Raw genomic sequence first — 18,632 nt, forward strand, 5'->3', positions numbered from 1 at the left:
GTATCACCCCAAAGGCTAACATGTTTGCACTGTGACATTTTAGATAAAAGTAAAGATTCCCCCAGGTTGAACTTAACTCTTGATGATTATACAGATACGTCTGTGTTGTTTCTTGGGAATACCTTCTTTTTGATTTTTGATTTTTTTTGTTTGTTTTGGTTTTGGTTTTGGTTTTGGTTTTGGTTTTGGTTTTTGTGGTTGCCCACTCAAGTTCTGGCCAGGTTTGACCTTGCATGCTTATTTTTCAAATCCGTCAGAGTATAAATACTGTAAATATTGAAAGGTAGGCTATCTGAGAAACTGCTTAAAAGTTTGCTTTGTTAATTGGCCAACAAATAAAAAGAACTATGGAGAAAGAAGGAAGCCTGATGATTGACCCAAGGAAAAGACATGTGTAATCTTGGCACAGCAAAGTGTTTGGATTAGTTGGAAGCTAATGAATATAGAAGAGAGTATCTATAGCTCAGGGTTGAACTGCAGAGTCCTTGGTGCTCCGTGAGCTTGGTGGTTTGCTTGCAGACATTTCATCATCCCACTAGGTAACATCATCAGTGCGAGGGAGGGCGGGGTTCGCTCCCTGTGCATATACAGTAGCTTGCCCTGCCAGTGTTGGTGGGGGTGCGGTTTTCTCCTTGTTAGTTCCTTGATTAGGATATTGTTTTCTGCTTGATTGTTTGTCTGGAGTTAATCCCTGCTTATCTGGGTATCGGCTGCTGGCGGGGATGTGTTCTGGACTTTTTGTTTCCTTCTTAGCTTTTCTATTGTCTCTTTTGAATGGTGTATAAATGTGGTTTTTCTCTATGTGTCTGTTGATGGCTGCTTGGTCTGAGTGCCAAGTTTCCAGGAATTCCCTAGCATTTTTGGATTTGGCTTGGTCTAGGATGCTCACAGTTTCCCAGTTGAAACTGTGGTTGAGTCTGTCCATGTGCTGTGAGATGAAGGAGTTCTCATTGTGCCTTCTGACCGCTAGTTGGTGTTCGTGGATGCCCTCTGCTGCTCTTCTGCCTGTCTCTCCTACATAGTGGCTGTTACAGTCTTTGCATTGTATGTTGTACATAACTCCTGTTTTTCCTTCTTGGGCTATTGCGTCTTTTGGGTTGCTTAATATGTTTTGAAGAGTTTTAGTTGGTTTATGTGCTACGGTGATGCCGTGTGGTTGTAACAGTCTCTTGGTGGTTTCTGAGATGTTTCCGATGTATGGCAGTGTTCTCCTTTTCATGGTTTCCATTGGTTGGGCTGTAGTGGGTTGGGTGGTTGGGCATGTTTTGATAAAGTTGTGTGGGTATCCACTTTGTAGGAAGATGCTGTACAGATGATCTGTTTCCTTTTTCAGGTGTTCTGGGTTGCTGCAGTGCATTTGAACTCGTCTGAATAATGTTCTTACACAGCTTCTCTTGTGGGAGGTTGGATTGTCACTTTGGTAATGGAGCGCTTGGTTACTGTGGCTTGTTTTTTGATAGACTTGTGTTTCTAACTTGCCATCGTTTCCTCTGCTGATGTGGATATCCAGGAAGGGGTAGTGTGTTGTTGTTTCCTTCTTCCCTTCTGAATTTTATTCCTTTGAAGATGTTGTTGATCGTTGTGTGTGTCTTCTTTAGTTCCTTTTTTATTACGATGAAGGTGTCATCTACGTACCGGATGCATACTTTTGGTCATACATGTGGGAGTGCTAGAGTTTCTGGACGCTGCGTTACAATCTCTGCCTTGAGTCCTGAGAGTGGTGATCCCGTGGGTGTTCCTCTGATTTGTAGGTCTTTTTCGGGTACTTTGTAAAATCCATCCGCAAAAGTCACAGTTCTATGTAGCCAGTTGATAAAAGGATTTTGTTGTACAAACCAGGGCATCCCCAAGATAACCAGAGGACCCCCCACTGGAGCTACAACAAAGGGCAGTTTTTCCTGATGGGAGCCCATCTGCAAGGCGACCAATTCCCGTGGAAAGATTGACTGCTTTCCCTCCCGCCATAGTTCCATCCAATTGGGTGAAGATCATAGGTCTTGGCAAAGGGAACGTGGGCAGTTCCAGAGCCGCTACGACATCAGGGTGCATAAGGGAACGGGAGCAGCCCGAGTCTAGCATGGCCCAAACTTCCACAGTTTTGGTTTTTGAGCCCAGTTTAACTTTAACAGTCAGTGTGGGGAAATTTCCACTCACCGAATCGTGGTTACGCCCGGTTTCTTCCACCTGCCCTAGGGCGCCCTTCAGGGCAGGTGGTAGGCTTTTCCCGCCGGCTGCTCGAATTGCAACTCTTCTTCCTCTTCTCCGAAGGGTAGTTCTGGGGGGTCCAGTTCTGCGACGGCAGCCTTCAGTTTTCGCGGTGGAGCAGGAGCAGGCGACTTTACTGCAGGTTTCGTCTGTCGTTCTTCTGGACGACGTCTGGGGCACGACGTGGCTCGATGCCCTTCTTTCCCACATCTCAGGCACTGACCTTTGGAGAACCGTCGTTCCTTTTCCTCTTCCCAGGTTTTCGGTTTGGGGCGGCTGGCAAGTCCAGATGTGCGCGCTCCTCTAGCAAGTCGGGATTGTCTAAGCTCTTTGGTATGGGCATAGGTTTGCAGGGCATTTTCTGCGCTGCCCGCCAACTGAATCCACCCGTATAGCGTTTTAGGATCGTCTCTTCCTAGTGCCCAATGAAGGATTTCTGGTTCTAGCCCCTGCTTAAACATTTCAATTAAAGTTGGCTCAGACCAGTCTTCTACTTTCCCTGATAACGCTTTAAATTCCAGCGCATAATTAGCAACTGAGAGGGACCCTTGGTAGAGCTTCCTCAGGGCGTTTTTAGCTGTTTCTTGGGCTAGAGGGTCTTCGAAATGCTGTTTAAGTGCCCACAAAAAGTCATCGAAGTCCTCTAACTCAGTTGCCTCGGTCTGGCACAGTTGCACATACCAATCAGCTGCCCTTCCTCTCAGTTTGTTGGCAATGAAATTGATCTTGCCATGTTCTGACCGAAAGTTCCGGCCCCAATCCTCCATATAATGCTTAGCATTAGTGATAAAGAAGGAGAGTGTAGTGGGATCCCCATCGAACTTCACTCCAAACGGTGGGAAGTTTCTTGGCGGCTCAGCTGGCTGTGGCGGTTCCGCGAATGTCAGCGTACGCCGAGCCCCCATGGGTGGCCGATCCCTAGGAGGTCTTGCCTCTCGCCCCCCCACCTGACGGGCTGATCGGGTCTTGCTTCTCCCCCTGGGTGGCAGGGTGCTATGCCTTGGGTACTGTGACGGCTCTTCCTCCCAATCTTCCGGGGTGGGTTCTGCACCTCTGGGGAGATCCTTAAGGATTGTCACTATTAGATCCATTTTGTCCTCTAATGCTCTCATACGAGCAGGAGTGACCGGCTCTTCCAGGGGTTGGTTGGTTACCACCACCCTCGGTGACAAGGGAATTTCGGGCTCCCAGGATAGTTGTGGAGACCCCCTCCCAGGTGCTCTTTCCATTACAGTTTTGTGTTCACTCCTGAGGCTCTCCTGCATGGATATCAGCAACTCATCTAATTGGACATCCCGCATCTCCCGACGTGCCGCTCTTTGCGCTCTCGAGGTTAGAGCTGGCCGGATCCTTGCCGCCTCCTGCTCTTCCTCGCTCCCTTCACTCGCGCGAAGCTGATGTTCGGTCATCGCTAGCGTTCCCTCTTATCCAACGATTGGATGGGGCTAGCGGAAAATGGATGAAATGATTCTCAGCTTTATGTAATGGTTGCCTAATCCCAAATACTCAGTCTCACAAGCTCGGGCTTAAGGATAACTGATTTATTAAAGGAATAGTATGCAAATACAGAGAAAGCTGAGAATGAGCAAAAGCGCGCCAAATACAAACTTAAAAGCATTGCCTGTGAGCGAGTTCTGCCCCCATCCCACGTCAGTGCGCACCCCCTCCCAGGTGCAAGGAACCGTTAGACGCGCCTGGGAAAGTAACCTTGAGCAGGAGCGCAAACCCAAACATACATTCCAAGCCCTCAAAACAACGGAGGGCGGAGGAATGGAAAAACCCGGGATGGGTGAAGAAACACAGAACAGAAGATGACATGTGAAACGTTACAATGTTAACAGCACATTGAAATGGGTAACATGACAGCGCGGCAGTGGGGAGTTGATAGAATATTCGCTCCCCTCTGTGAGATGTCCAAGCTTTTTTCTAAGCTCTTTGGCTATGTTGTATGTTGGGTTCCTTGGCAACAGCACAGTTGGACAAAGAGGTGTGTCGGGCTTGTGTATTTCTGGGCGTCCCTAGAAGCATCAGAGGAAGTGTGGGAGGATGGATCCACTGCTTCTGTGGACCTCCCAAAAATCCTCCCACACGTCTGTGGACACCCAAAAGCACACAAGCCCGACATACCTCTTCATCCAACTGTATTGGTACCAGGGACCCCAACATACAACATGATACGTAACGTGACACGTAACATGGGTGTTAACAGAGTGCGTCTGTTGCCTCCTACTTTCAAAAACAAGAAGGCCTTATTTAAACACGTCTTAAAGACACTACAACATCCAGGTTCGGTTTTGCTGCAAAATCCTGATAAATCAATCCCTTTGGAAGGTTATTGTGAGCTGGTGGCTGGGGATGAGAACTTAAAGACCGAGGTTTTCTGTCTGCAGTTGTGGAGTTCTCTGAATAAAATTTGGCAGGGGGATTCCACGGTTGAGACTCCAACCCTTCGCTTCCCCATCTCTTCGTTGACAGCTTTATAGTGGCACACACCTTTGGACGGCGCATGCTCTACCCAGGCTCCGTGTACCTGCTGCAGAAGGCTCTGATGCCCATGTTGCTTCAAGGACAGGCTCGGCTGGTGGAGGAAGTGAGTAAATACCAACCAGGAATCTAGGAGCCCCAATCCCCAGACTTCTTTCCAGTCCATTTCTCGTCCCAACACAACCCAGAAATTACAGTTCCCTGAGTCGTTCTCCCCTACCTGCCCCATCGTACCCTGAGAAGCTGCATTTGGGAAGCTTAAAGGAAGGTAGATGGTGCTTGAACCCCAAATAAAGGTGGTCCTTCTCCTTGCAGTGCAATGGAAAACGAGCAAAGTTGGCAGCTTGTGATGGAAACGAAATCGACACCATGTTCATGGATCGAAGGGAGACCTCAGAGCCACAAGGCAGCAAACTAGTGAGTTGGCACCAAGTCACGGTTTAACTCACAAAGGCTTTATTGATAAATCCGCCTTAGTTTCTACCCCACTCGTTCTTTACCACGGTCTTACAAAAGAACCTACCAAGGTTACTAGTCTGCCAGGAGGAGAGTAGACTCTGTTTCCACATCACTGACACCAAAATCAAATGGCCTTCGAAGCAGGAACTCTTACCGATCTGTCTTTTATCACCCTATTGGCTCACCTGCATGAAAATGCCTGGTTGCCTATATTAATAAGGTGTTCTGGAGATTGCTGGCGAAGAGGAGGGTGGCCCTTTTCAGGGGGAAAAGCGCACACACAGCACTGAATCTCTTTGGTTTCCAATCAAGAGGACCAGAAGAGAACGCCTTAGCTTTCTGGGGTTTTATAGTAGGATTTGCTAGTGCCTTTCCAGTTTAGCGGGATTTTGTATCATAGAGTAGAACAGCGAACACTAGAGCTAAATCTTCTGATCTCAGCGTGGTTCTTCGCTCTATATTCCTGACATAAATTGTTAACTATACGGTTGCTTCTCAAAGAAGCTGATCCAGCCCTGTAATTCTGTGGGACAGTCCTTCCGTCCCCTGCTTTGCCTAAGGTGCCTCATGCTTCTGAATCGAGATTTTGCTCAGCAGCTGGTGTAACAGATACACTGTCTAATAAAAACTGGAGGAATCTAGGTTCAAGCTGTCCTACACTTACAAGTAACTTTGGACAAGACTTGCTATCTATTACCTGTCTAGCTAGCTATCTGGATATGAGTGAGCTACGCTTCACTCTGTCTAAGATATCTTATAGACTTGCCGTGTGGATTAGATGGGAGCATGCCCCTGAAAGTTGCTGAGCATTCTTTAGAAATCAGGATAGCGTGCAAATCTAATCAAGTACAGGTGGTCCTCGACTTACGACCATTCGTTTAGCAACTGTTCAAAGTTACAACGGTGCTGGAAAAAATGACTTGTGACCATCACGGCATCCCTGCAGTCACATAATCAAAATTCAGGCACTTGGCAACTGGCGTGTATTTACAACAGTTGCAATGCCCCAGAGTCATGTAATCTCCATTTCCAACAAGCAAGGTTAATGGGGGGAGCCGGATTCGCTTAATGACCACATGATTCACTTAACAGCCACAGTGATTCACTTAACGGCTGCAGCAAAAAAGGTGGTGAAATCAGATGTGATTCACTTAATGACAGCCTTGCTTAGTGACAGAAGTTACGGTCCCAACTGTGGTTGTAAGTTGAGGACTATCTGGAACTTATACAAGTTAAGTTGGCTCTCCTGGCAGGGTAATTTGGGCTCCAGTGCAACATCCTTTTGTCATAGTGAAGGCAGGACAATCTCTTTCTCAAACCAGGAGCCTCTCATCAACCCCAGGCAGCACAGCCAGTTTTGGTGCTGTCTGGATGGCAGGGAAGACATTTAGTACCAGAAAACTGAGGTTCCTCTTAAAGGAAACTTCAGGCTTCCTACTGCAGGAATCTTTATTACCTCTTATCCCTGCTATCACAAAGAGGATCAAAGTGGAGTTGTAAAGCTTCATAGAGTAGGAGCCAGCAAGTGTTGCACTTTTTGGGTGCGACACAGGAAGTACATCCTTTTTTTTTTTAACTTCCATCCTTTGGAGTAAGAACACCTGTCATTTGCATTTGCAGGGAACTAAGCTGTCAGCTCCAGATCTAGGACAGTCCAATGGCTTAAGGCATGAAGAGGCCAAATGGAATGCACAGGAGGATTTTCTTTTCTTTTTTAAGTAGTTCTTCATTGCAAAACAGAAGCATCCATTATTTTGTAGATAACTCATCCAAAAATAAAACTGCTCAGAGATCGCAGCATCTGCTGCTCCATCGCTGCTGGTTCAAGGGTTGCCACAGAGGAGCTGGGGTGGGTGATGGTCTCTGCGGCTTTGCTGGGGAGGTTGGTTGATCTCCATTCACAGGTCCTGCTGTGCAGTTCCTCTAAGGGTAATCCCCATCAATGTCCCAGTACGTACCGCTGTTTGGATAGACACGGCTGCTAATAGCGCACAGAATGTGCATAGGCAGGAAGTAGGTGGAGATTCTCTGAATTTTGGCTGGTTGCACAGTACATTTCCTGTTGTTGTTGTTTTTGTTGGAGTAATAACTGCCCTGTTTTTGTTTTTTTCAGGTGATTTGCTGTGAAGGAAATGCAGGCTTCTATGAAGTAGGCTGTCTCTCAACCCCCTTGGATGGTATGGTCCATCTCTCTCCATTGCACTGTTTCAAAGGGGAAAAGACTTTTAGATGAACTAATTCACTGGTGGATGGATTGCTGGATTAACTGAACTGTTAAGTGTAGCTTACTGTGTGTCCAGGAATTGAATTAAACCAGGGATTCTCCTAAACTGAGTACAAGGAAGTGTGGGCTCATCATTGGGGACCCTCTCCCTTCTACAGTGTTACTGGGATTGAGCCAAAGAGAGGGATGCTTTCCATTTGTATCCTCCCCTAGGATGCAACGATTATCTTTGCTAGTTCCTTTTAAGCTGCTGGAGACTAAAGAGTGCTCCCCTTCCTTTATTTCTGGCCTAGTCCAGCGTTCTGTCCAGCAGACGGTCTCCCTTCATTTTGAACAAATCCATTTTTAATCTGGAAAAGTGGACAGTGTCTGGATGGCAAATTAGGTCACTGGGAGAAGTCATCCACAGCCAGAGAGGTAGTTGGGATGGTGCAGAGCTGCAGTTATATGCTGGCATGGACAACCACGTGGAATTCTGCACCTTCGGTTCCTGTCCAGGTTTCCAGAGCTGAAGTGAGGGAGTGGTGGAGACATGTTCTGTCATACCTCTCTGGTCATTGCAGCAGAGTGGTGAGATCCTGCAGCACGTTCAAGGCAAACCTTGGTACAGTACTTTGGAAGTTACACTTGCAAAATCATCACAGCTGCTTTAGGACCAGATAGGGTTGATGTTGTGTAGGGATCCTGCTTTTCTACCCTAGACAGTCGTCCTCCTCCTCCATTGTGCTTGGGAGGAGGATCATTGTGTTATCACTTGATCCTTCCTTTCCAGCTGATTTTTCTCTTTCTGTCTTATAGCTGGATATTCTGTGCTGGGATGGAATCACCCTGGGTTTTCAGGCAGCACGGTGAGTTACTCTTGAGATTATTCTGAGATTATTTTTGAGTTCTCCAGTGATTACTCTCTTAAAGAAATCTGATCTAGACCTGTCCATTCAGTAGCACTGACCATACTGCAGACCAGTAAGCTAATCAATAAATTCTCATCTGGATTAAAAACATTTAAAAGTACTAACAGTTATTAGCAGCTAGGCTGAAACAATAGGTCTTTTTTGAAAGCCCTTAAAAGAAGGTAGGAGAGCCAGTTTGGTGTAGTGGTGAAGGCACCAGGCTGGAAACCAGGAGACCGTGAGTTCTAGTCCTGCATTAGGCACAAAGCCAGCTGGGTGTCCTTGGGCCAGCCACTCTTTCTCAGCCCTAGGAAGGAGGCAATAGCAAACCACTTCTGAAAAACCTTGCAAGAAAGCTGCAGGGACTTGTCCAGGCGGTCTCCGAGAATCAGACACGATTGAGCAGATAGAAGAAGAAGAAGGTAGAGCCCTACGTGGAGTACCTTCCTTATAAATCTTCTAAACAATTTAATTTCCCACTGCTCTGTTTTGTCTCTTCTGCCCTGAAGATCTTTTGCTTCCTCTTTGGCGAAGCTTAATAATAGTCATTGTTCATCTCTACCTGGAAGACCCAGGAATACTTATTTTTAAAGCAATTCACTTGGGCTTACAGAAGACAGGAAAGAAATGTTGGGAGTCCTTAAATACACAAAAGCTGAAGTCCAGTGAAATGAAATCAAACATTTTTGTCTTAGGAACATAGGAACGTCTGTGCTCTATATTTAGGTTGATCCCGAGCAAAATACTTTGCCCTTTTACAATGGAAGAACCGATCAAATCTATTCATCGGTTTGCATCCAGCTAGAAGTAATGCTACTCTTCATTTTGGGCATGCACACACATTCTGGGAAATGTTACATTTTTCCTAGAGGAAGGCTATGCAGTAGCACTACCCTGTTCCTTTGTGTGGATTTCTGTCCTATTTTTGTAAGGGCAAAAATAGCTGGTGAAATAGGTCGTCTGATTTAGAATGACGAGCAAGGCCCTTGGGGAGGGATTTTTGTAGAAAAGCAAAGGAAGAAGAGAGGAAGACTCTCTTCCTTGGCCTCCCTGCTCCCAGCGTCTCTGCATTAACGGTTTTCCCCACTTGTCTCAGGGAGTGCCACTGCCACAGAACGAAGCCAATGCCATGGACGTGGTCATGCAATATGCCATCCACCGCTTGGGCTTCCTTCCTGAAGACATCATCCTCTATGCCTGGTCCATTGGGGGCTTCACAGGTATCCAGTAGCAAGGCCTGGGAGGAGCTAGGAACCCCTAGCAGAAGAGAGAGGTTGGAGGGGGGGCCATTGGCAGACAAGGGCAGGACAGAGCAGGCATCTGGAAAATGGCCAGTAATTGGGATTATGTGGAACAAGATGGGTCCTGTAAGCCTTGGATACAGCCCCAGGCCCCTGAAAAACTGCCACCCAGTTGTCACTTTCAATAAGTCAGAAGGGGAAAGGTATTAGATTGTGGGGGTGATTAATCCAGATTTCATTCAACTATCATTTGCATTTAAATAGTTGTTTCATTCTATCTTGACCCTCTTCTCAGTCTTGGCCTCCCCTTATTTGTTGATGTCAGCCCGGACCAGTAGACTGGACCAAGAAATGGGCTTAAACTACATTTATCTGCTCCGTCTGTCTATCAGTCAAATTTCATCACCACCCATCTCCCCCAAAAGAGGGACTCTGGGCAGTTTACAATAAAGCATGTTGCCTTGATAATGGTCTTTCCCTCTCTCTGTCAAGGTCATCCTCTATATCTCTACAGCTACGATGCAGGCCTTGCGGTAAAGGCCCAATCTGAATTAAAGTTACACACCTCGAATTTTGGGAGGTGCCCATTTGAGGGATATAGAGTTTTGCCTTGCCAAGTTCATGTATCTAGAAGGAAGGTCCAATCAGGGGTTTGGTGCCCCAGGTGGAAAGTCCAAATAGAATCCTTTCTTGTAGTAATTATGCTCAGTCCACTGATTACCCGTTGTATGCTAATGGAAATGAACTTTTCCGTACTTGGCGGCCCCTAGTGGACATAAAGAGATTAGAGTTTGGAATGGTGCAATTTTATGAGTACATAAGATCAACTTAAGATAGGAACGATTCAAGTATTTGTGTGGAAGCTGACAGTGGGGTGGTAGTAGGTGATGTTAAGACAGCGGGAGACCATCTGTAGCTTTCCAGATGATTCTGGCCTACAGTTCCTGGCATCTCTTGGAAACATATTCAGTGATGAGGAATGCAGGTGGAGGACCACAGATGTCCTACTCTGTTTTATGGTTTCATGATGTCCCTGCTTGAGTTCCATCTCTGTGTAGTAGGTGCTGATTTTTCTTTCTCCTCGAACCCAACAGCCACGTGGGCAGCCATGTCTTACCCTGATGTCAGTGCCATCATTCTGGATGCCTCCTTTGATGACCTCGTCCCTCTTGCTCTCAAGGTCATGCCGGAAAGCTGGAGTAAGGGGAAGAACAAGAAATGAACAATTCCTTATGGTTCAATGGTTTCATCTCTTTCCCAGCCTTCTAAATGGTTCAACCAGTGTTTCTCAACCGTAGCAACTTTAAGAGGTCTGGACTTCAACTCCCAGAATTGAGGAGTTGAAGTCCAGACCTCTTAAAGTTGCTACGGTTGAGAAACACTGGGTTCAACCTATGAGAGAGTTAATGGTTGATAAGAGCTGAACCAACTTCTTCCTTTTAACCACTTAAGATAGTTCTCTTTTCCTCCAGTAAGCTCTGCTTCTTTCCCCTCCCTTGTCATCCTGGGACTATCTTTATTATTCAAATTCCAGGTTTACAACATTAATATCAATCTGTGTATTATGTTGTAGATGTCAGGGAGTCGTGAAATCCCCAGTCCCAAGTCGTTACTATGTTAAGAAATGCTTTTGGTTGGAATTCTTTTTTTCTGTCTTCTGCTCTAACCATGATGGAGGTTGGTTGGGTGTGTAATCTTCGCAACTCTGTTAGGGCTTTGTTTCTAATTTGTGCATTTCAGACTGCTGGGGGTTGGATTCTCAGCAGGATTTTCCCTTTGGTGAGGAGGGCCCCTGAGACGTGCAGTGTTCTTGTAATGATCTGTTTACAAATGTACAGGTCGAGCAGATAAGCCAGGGAGCACCAGCCCAGAATCCTGAAATGCTCAGTTAAGGCTGCAGACCTCTGCGTGTTCATTCATTTAGGGGTGAGGCCCACTGAATTGGAAGGAACTTGCTGGAAAACAGACACATCCGTTATTTTTTTACAGATTGTTCTGTCTCCCTCCGTGCCGTCTACACAAACTGGCAGAGAGTCATTGTGATGTAGCGGTAGAGGTGATGGAATAGGACCAAGGAGACCCGGGCTGATGTCTGCTCTTCCCTGCAGAAACTCACTGGATGGCTTTGGGCCATTCCTCACTCTTAGCCCAGCCAAATTCACAGGGTGGTGGCTGTACAGGTTAAATTGGAGGAGGGCAGGGTGCAGTGTATGCCACCTTGGACTAAGACAGAAATCTTCATAAATTTGGAAGTGCTCCAAGCTTTCGCCTGCAGTTGTTTCAACTAGTGGTGTCAAGGATTGGACCTGAGGCTACCTGCCTATAATATATGTGCTGTTCTGCTGAATGATGATCTCTTGTGGGGACAGAACGGTCAGAATCACCCTTCATAGTTGTCACTGAGGCCATGACTTGATATACAGGGCTGTGTGCAAACTACTTGTTGGTGTTTGTCAGGATGCATCTCAAAAGCATTGTGCAGAAGCTTCTCCACCACCTGTCTGCGAGCACCTGTTTCTTCCTCTCAGCATCCAGGCCTTTCCCCAGATCCTTACAAAACCCATTGCTTGAAAATGGTTAGGCTGCTTAGTTGGAGACCCCAGACAGCAATTATTTTAAAAATGATGGGTAGTTGGCTTGGCTTAGAGGCTTGCTTGCTGGAGGAAAAGGTGATACAACGTTCTCCTCTTCGTCCCACAGGAGGCTTGGTCACCCGGACAGTGCGACAACACTTGAACCTGGACAACGGGGAGCAGCTCTGCAGGTGGGAGCAAAGCCACTGCCAAAAGCATGTTGGGAGAAGCCATCCCCTTCTTGGCTAATTTTTAAAATCAAGGTCGGGCAACCGGGTGCCCTTCAGGCTTTTTGGTCCACCACTCCAGCCCATGACCAGTGGCCGAGATCTAGATAGCCCAAAACGTCTGGCCAGAAGCAGGTTCCCCTCCCTTGTTTTAACCCATTGGGGCTTTGTTTTTGTTGCATGTCAGCAGCAAGTGGAGGAGAAAGTTAACCAGGGAGTTGTCCATTCATTTCATCATAGCGAAGGTTCAGTTCTGAAATGCACAGGAAGGGCTGTGGAAGATCTAAGCAAATATCTGTAGCTCAGGGTTGAACTGTGGAGTCCTTGGTGCTCTCTGAGCCTGGTTGTTCTCTTGCAGAGGTTTCACTGCCAGGCTAGGCAACATCTTCAGGGCACTGAAGACGTTGCCTAGCCTGGCAATGAAACCTCTGCAAGAAAACAACCAGGCTCAGAGAGCACCAAGGACTCCACTGTGGAAGATCTGGATAGCTGCAGCCAGAGAGCAAAATCAGTCAGTGAATAGACTTGACAGAAGACAGCTTCCCAAATTCCTGGAGCAAGAAGGGCGAGCGAGTGTCTTTTTCATACCATCCCTCTTCTAGAAAACTATCTCAAAAAACTGGTCTGTGGTGTCCACTTTTTGGCATCCCTGTTTCTTGCATCTGATGCAGTACCTGGTGCTTTATCACTGTATTAGAACATCTGTGCTCCTGCTCTGTCTTGCTATGGTAAGAAAAATATAGTATTACGTAACTTTTTAATGAACACTAATATAGCAAAGAAATTCATGGTTAGTGGATATTTGCATAGTCCCTTGGTACACGATAGTTTCCTGAACCCGGAGCCCCCCCAGATACGTTGGCCTTGCGACTCCCAGAATGCTGAGCTTCTGAGACAGAATGCTGGGATTTGAAGTTCCAGAAGCTACTGAAGGTGGAGCTTTTCCAGCATTTGGTTGAATAGTTCATCGGCATATTTCTCTTTGAATTAGTTCTACTGATTGAATTGTTGATGTTATTTTGGTTGGTTCTGTTACCATTCTTTTTATCTATTTTTCATTATCACCATTGTTACGATTTTTCCTTGTCTTGTATAATGATTAATTCTTGGTCTCACTGATTTCCTCATTTTCACGAGCACCCCACGTGGCCCGTTTCACTTAATTTGAGCACTACTGTAACGCTGCGTACGCTAAACCTAGTCTAAGTCTTCCTGTGGTCTCCTCTTCAGGTACCTGGGTCCCGTGCTGCTGGTCCGCAGAATTACATTACAGATGTTTGTGCGGATTGTTTTGTAAATCAGCATGCGTCTGTATTGATTTGGCACTATGCAAGTAGTGTAATAAATCAGTAAGTTTCAAAATATCTAGAAGATGCCAAGCATAGGGAGCCTACTATAGCAGGCTGGAGAATGCAGAATTAAAGAAGTCAGAACTTCTTACCATGGAAAGTTCTTCCTAGTTCTTCTCACCCTTTTGATTTCTCAGCTTCTAACACTTAATGTTTTCCAAGTTGTGAGTTTCACCCCTGCCTTTTGTAGCAAAACGTTTTGCAGAACCCCCTATGTTGCTCTTCCCTTCCAAATACGCCAAAAATAAAACAGGTAATTCTCCATTTCGTCTGAAGCAGGCAACTGCCAGTTTCAAGCAAGTTAGTTGGAGATGAAAGCTGCTTGCTTCCTGGCTATATGAAGCCCTTGTGAGCATGCAAGATGCATTCTTGTACTTGCTTTTTGCCCACCCAGTTATTAATAAGTTTGCATCTGCATCCTGGCTTACCTCCATCTGGCACCCCATGTGGCCCGTTTCACTTAATTTGAGCACTACTGTAACGCTGTGTACGCTAAACCAAGTCTAAGTCTTCCTGTGGTCTCCTCTTCAGGTACCAGGGTCCCGTGCTGCTGGTCCGCAGAACCAAAGATGAGATCATCACCACGTGAGTAAAGTAGCAACCAAGGAAGCTTACCCAGATGCCCAGCCAGCCCTGCCAAGTTGGTTGAGTTGTTAGTGAGGAAGCAGTGAACAAATGTAGCTTTCCTGTAATGGTGGCCCTTTGGAGTAGGAAAGTTCCATGTCTCTCATTCGCTGTGGCCTTAATTCTATTTTTTCCTGACTTTCTAGGGTTCCTGAAGATATAATGTCTAACAGAGGGAATGACTTGCTGCTGAAGTTATTACAGCACAGGTGAGTAGATCTTGTAGCTGAGACTAGACAGAGAGCACAGACAGAGAGCTCCCCAGTTATAACTGATTATTTTGGGTTTCATCGGCCAGATTTTTCCTAGCAGAATTCGGTTTTCAGACGTAGACTACATTTCTCTGCCATTTCCACTTCAGCATGTCAGGAAAGCACACACTCAGTTTTCAGCAAGGACACCACTAAAATTCAGTGTTTGGGGGCAGAGAATCCAGAGGCCACAAAAATAGGTTTTTCTAGAACTGAATTTGTTGGCTGACTACTTGGAGGATAGGTTTATAAATAGGTTTGTGTCCAGGCCGTGACAAAGTCACTCTGGGGTGGAAGCCGATGGGATTCTATCTCAGCAAGTTCTACCTGCCCCAGGTATCCCAAAATCATGACTGAAGAAGGCATCAGAGCCGTGCGGGAATGGCTGGAAGCTTCTACCCCCATGGAAGAAGGTAACCTGGTCAAAACCTAAACTTGACCCCAGACAGGTGAGGCGGTGAGGCTTGTCTTGACAGGTGCCAGAGCTGTTGCCGGTTTGGGTGAGAGGTTCATGTTAACCATCCTGTTCAGGGATTCTTGGTCCCAAGGCAAGACAGTTTGGAGGACAGGCATTGGTTCCCCAACGGAAAGGAGAAAAGGCACTCTTTGCGTCCTCAGACATATTTAAAGAAGGTCTGTCCCAAAGATGGGTGGTGGAATTAAAACTGGAACGTTGCTGTGATGCTACCGAAATAAAACCAAGAGAGCTACAGCAGTTCTTTCCAAAATATCCAGATGCAGCTCCATTGGATGTTCTCATTGTTGGTTTTATTGTGTGCTGCCCATATAAATTTGAGGAGGGAGGGAGGTGCTCCCTTGCAGTCAGAGCATTGCCCCACCTTTGCCTCTCCCTGACATTCAAGCCAGAAGGCACTGCTCATGCCATCCCCTTGTCATTGCAGCCTCTGTTTACAGCCGCTATGAAGTAGAAGATGACTGGTGTCTGTCTGTACTGAAGTCGTACCAAGCTGAAGATGGCGATGAATTTCCCTGGTGTGTTGGTGAGTCCAGTGCGAGACGCCTGGAGAGCAGAGAACAAGGCTTTGCCGGAAACCAGCTTGTGGAATTGCCAGGAGACCATCTTGTCTTGGTTGGACAAAGTCTTAAAAAGCTGCTACCCGGCTGGCCAGTTGAAATTTGAGGACAGGAAAGATGGGCTAGTAACGTTGTGGCGCAGGAATTCACTAGTGATATGCTGTATTCCAACAACTACTTTTAACTCAGCAGACCTATAATGGTGGCTGCATTTCAAACCAGACCAGCCAGTGGGAAAAATGGAAGAGGTGGAACTGACACAGGATTGGGGTGGGTGTGTGAAAGGTACACACCAGCGAGGATGGGTTGAGAGAGTTTAAGGGTTTGGGGAAGCTTGACTGTACCATCATATATCTTAGAAACGACCCCTGTCGCATCGTTTAGAACTCCTCAACCGTCGTCGGAAAGAACAGGTTGCTGACCTCTTAGGAACACAAGAGGCAGTAAAAGCAGAGTTTGATCATCTGAGTAGGAAGACGGGTGTCTGCAGGGCGTGGTCCAAAAAGTCAGGTTGGTGGCTGGGGTGGTGTGATTGAAACTCTGCCAGTTTTTATGTGCATTGCACAGATGACGTCCATTAAAAACTGGGTGGAGCTTTGATTGCACCATCACAGCCACCAACTTGACATTTTGGACCACACCCTGCAGGCACCCCTGTGGAAGGGTGTTAGGTTAAACCCAAACACCAAATTTGCTGCCCTGAGGTTCTGCTGCATTTTGCCTCCCAGCTGGAACCTCCTCACCCCGCCCCGTTATTATTTTCAAACCAGGTGAAGACATGACCCACGACGGGAGACGACAGCTTGCACTATTCCTGGTGAGTCCTCCTAGCCTTTGCCCGTATATTCTGCTGTCCCCCCACCCCATTGCTCCAGCACATCTGCCGCTCTCTCATCCACCATTTCCTTGTCCAGCCAGGTAGGTTTCCCGAGACTGTTGTGGTGCCCTTAAGATTAACTCCATTTTGTGCATACAGACACCCAGCAACACCTCAAGCAAAGTGTTTGGAGGCACTCCAGAAAGAACCACCAGAGTTATCCTGAGGAAAAGGGAATATTCTTCCCCAACTCTGAAAACTGTTCTTTGAGCCCAGAACATTAACCTCATTTTTTTTTTTTTAAATTTTATTAAATTTGTCCCCATCCATCTCCTCCCATTGGGGGACTCTGGGCGGTTTACAATAAAATAGTTAATTAAAACAGGGAACATACAATATAAATACAATATATAAATATATCATTACTCTTAATAAATAAATAAAGAGTAAAAACAAGGCTATGAATAAAATCCAAGTTTGCTCAGCCCACCCTCATCCAGATGGCATTACAGGTAGTCCTCACTTAACAACCATTCATTTAGTGGTTGTTTAAGTTCAGACTTAAGATGCTGAAAAAACCGACTTATGACCAGTCCTCACACTTAGAACCGTTGCAGCGTGTTCCCTCCACCATTACGTGATTATGATTTGGGCGCTTGGCAACAGGTCCACATTTATGACTGTCACAGCATCCCTTGGTCGTGTGATCGCCATTTTCGACCTTCCTAGCCAGCTCCTGGCAAGCAAAATCAATGGGGAACCGCGTGATTCACTTAATGATCAATCAGTCAATATTTTATTATGGTCACAGACCAGAATTCACTTAACGACCACATGGTTCACTTAACACCTGTGGTGATTCACTCAACAGCCGCCACAAAAAAGGTGGTAAAATTGGGTCGGATTCGCTCAATGACCGCTTCACTTAGCAACCGAACTTCCAGTCCCAAATGTGATCATTAAGCGAGGACTACTTGTGTGTACAAGAGCTGGTTGAAACTTCCTGCCCATCAGATCAGTGGCAATTGTTACGACTTTTCCCCACGTACTTGATGACTTTCCTTGCTGGTCCCGTTAAAAAGGGCAGTTTGATGGCCGCTGTTGGAAGGGCGGACCTAAGGCTTTGGAGAGCAGAGATGGCCCGGAGACTAAGGGTTGGGTTCCCCTAATGTAATTTTTTTTTTCATTCCACAGGCACGGAAGCACCTGCAAAATTTTGAAGCGACACACTGCACTCCACTCCCTCCCCAAGAATTTCATCTTCCATGGAGCTTATAGCATTCTCCACCCCCACCTCCCATTCTCCTGTAGCACTCACAGCTTCTCGTTCGGACGTCCTTCCTCCTCCACCTTTCTGGTGCGCGCGCGTGTGTGTGTATGTGTGAACGGCCATCACTATTCCTCCCCTATGCTGTAAATCTGCTTCTCTCCCCTGTAATATTGATCCTCCGACCCCAACCCTCACACATTGTCGTAGGGGTTCACAATAAAGATGGTATTTTTTATATTTCCTGACTCTTGTCTCAGGAGCTGCAAGCCCCAGCAGGCCTCGTCTGGTCTTGGAAGCTAAGCAGGATTGGTCTTGAATGGGACAGCAGCAGGAAATTACAGGGCTGGGGTTTAGGCTGGGGAATCAAAAAGGCAGTGGGAGACCATTTCCTGGATGTTGCCAAGGAAACAGCGTGCATATGTCCTATAGTCCCTAGGAATCAAATTCAACTGGAGGATGTCTTTACTGACTCTTCATAGATATATCGGGAAAGCAAAAACCTTTAGGTTGATAGGAGCCTAATAAATTTGACCATCGTGCTGGGAGGTTTTCCTGTTACTGGCCGAGCTCTTTGTTTTGGAATGTCACAAATATTCCTGTGCTGGGGACAGGATATACGAATAGCCTTTAACCATCCTAAAGGACGCCTAGAAACAAAAAGGCCAGAGAGTTTCCGAACAGCTGAAAAAAACAGTCCATACAAGGAGTGAAGACGGAGTAAGCCGGAAGCTTACAGATAAATATTTAAGAAAGGCTAATATCCTCAAAACTAAATGATGGTGTAAATGGGACTGCAAAGTATTGGCTTGCCCTTTGGGCCAGAAGGATTTTGATGCAGTTTTTTCTTAATTTCTTAGTCTAGGACAGTGTCTCTCAACCTTGGCAACTTTAAGATGTGTGGACTTCAACTCCCAGAATTCCCCAGCCAGCATGGCTGGCTGGGGAATTCTTGGAGTTAAAGTCCACACATCTTAAAAGTTGCC

General features: G+C 46.4%; 1 protein-coding gene across 1 annotated transcript in view; it reads left to right on the plus strand.

Moving 5' to 3' along the window:
• ABHD16A (abhydrolase domain containing 16A, phospholipase) overlaps window positions 1-17,886 on the plus strand; it is a 29,452-nt gene extending 11,566 nt beyond the window's left edge. Inside the window, exons 8-20 of the mRNA XM_063291285.1 lie at window positions 4,681-4,795; window positions 5,005-5,106; window positions 7,262-7,325; window positions 8,171-8,220; window positions 9,359-9,482; window positions 10,598-10,702; window positions 12,204-12,267; window positions 14,184-14,237; window positions 14,423-14,485; window positions 14,864-14,940; window positions 15,430-15,528; window positions 16,333-16,379; window positions 17,574-17,886. Of these exons, the coding sequence (XP_063147355.1) occupies window positions 4,681-4,795; window positions 5,005-5,106; window positions 7,262-7,325; window positions 8,171-8,220; window positions 9,359-9,482; window positions 10,598-10,702; window positions 12,204-12,267; window positions 14,184-14,237; window positions 14,423-14,485; window positions 14,864-14,940; window positions 15,430-15,528; window positions 16,333-16,379; window positions 17,574-17,657 (1,048 nt within the window). The 3' untranslated portion in view covers window positions 17,658-17,886. The remainder of the gene's footprint in view (window positions 1-4,680; window positions 4,796-5,004; window positions 5,107-7,261; window positions 7,326-8,170; window positions 8,221-9,358; window positions 9,483-10,597; window positions 10,703-12,203; window positions 12,268-14,183; window positions 14,238-14,422; window positions 14,486-14,863; window positions 14,941-15,429; window positions 15,529-16,332; window positions 16,380-17,573) is intronic.
• The last annotated feature ends 746 nt before the right edge of the window (window positions 17,887-18,632 follow it).

The sequence above is a fragment of the Candoia aspera genome, chromosome 2, assembly GCF_035149785.1.
Source record: "Candoia aspera isolate rCanAsp1 chromosome 2, rCanAsp1.hap2, whole genome shotgun sequence".
NCBI lineage: Eukaryota > Metazoa > Chordata > Lepidosauria > Squamata > Boidae > Candoia > Candoia aspera.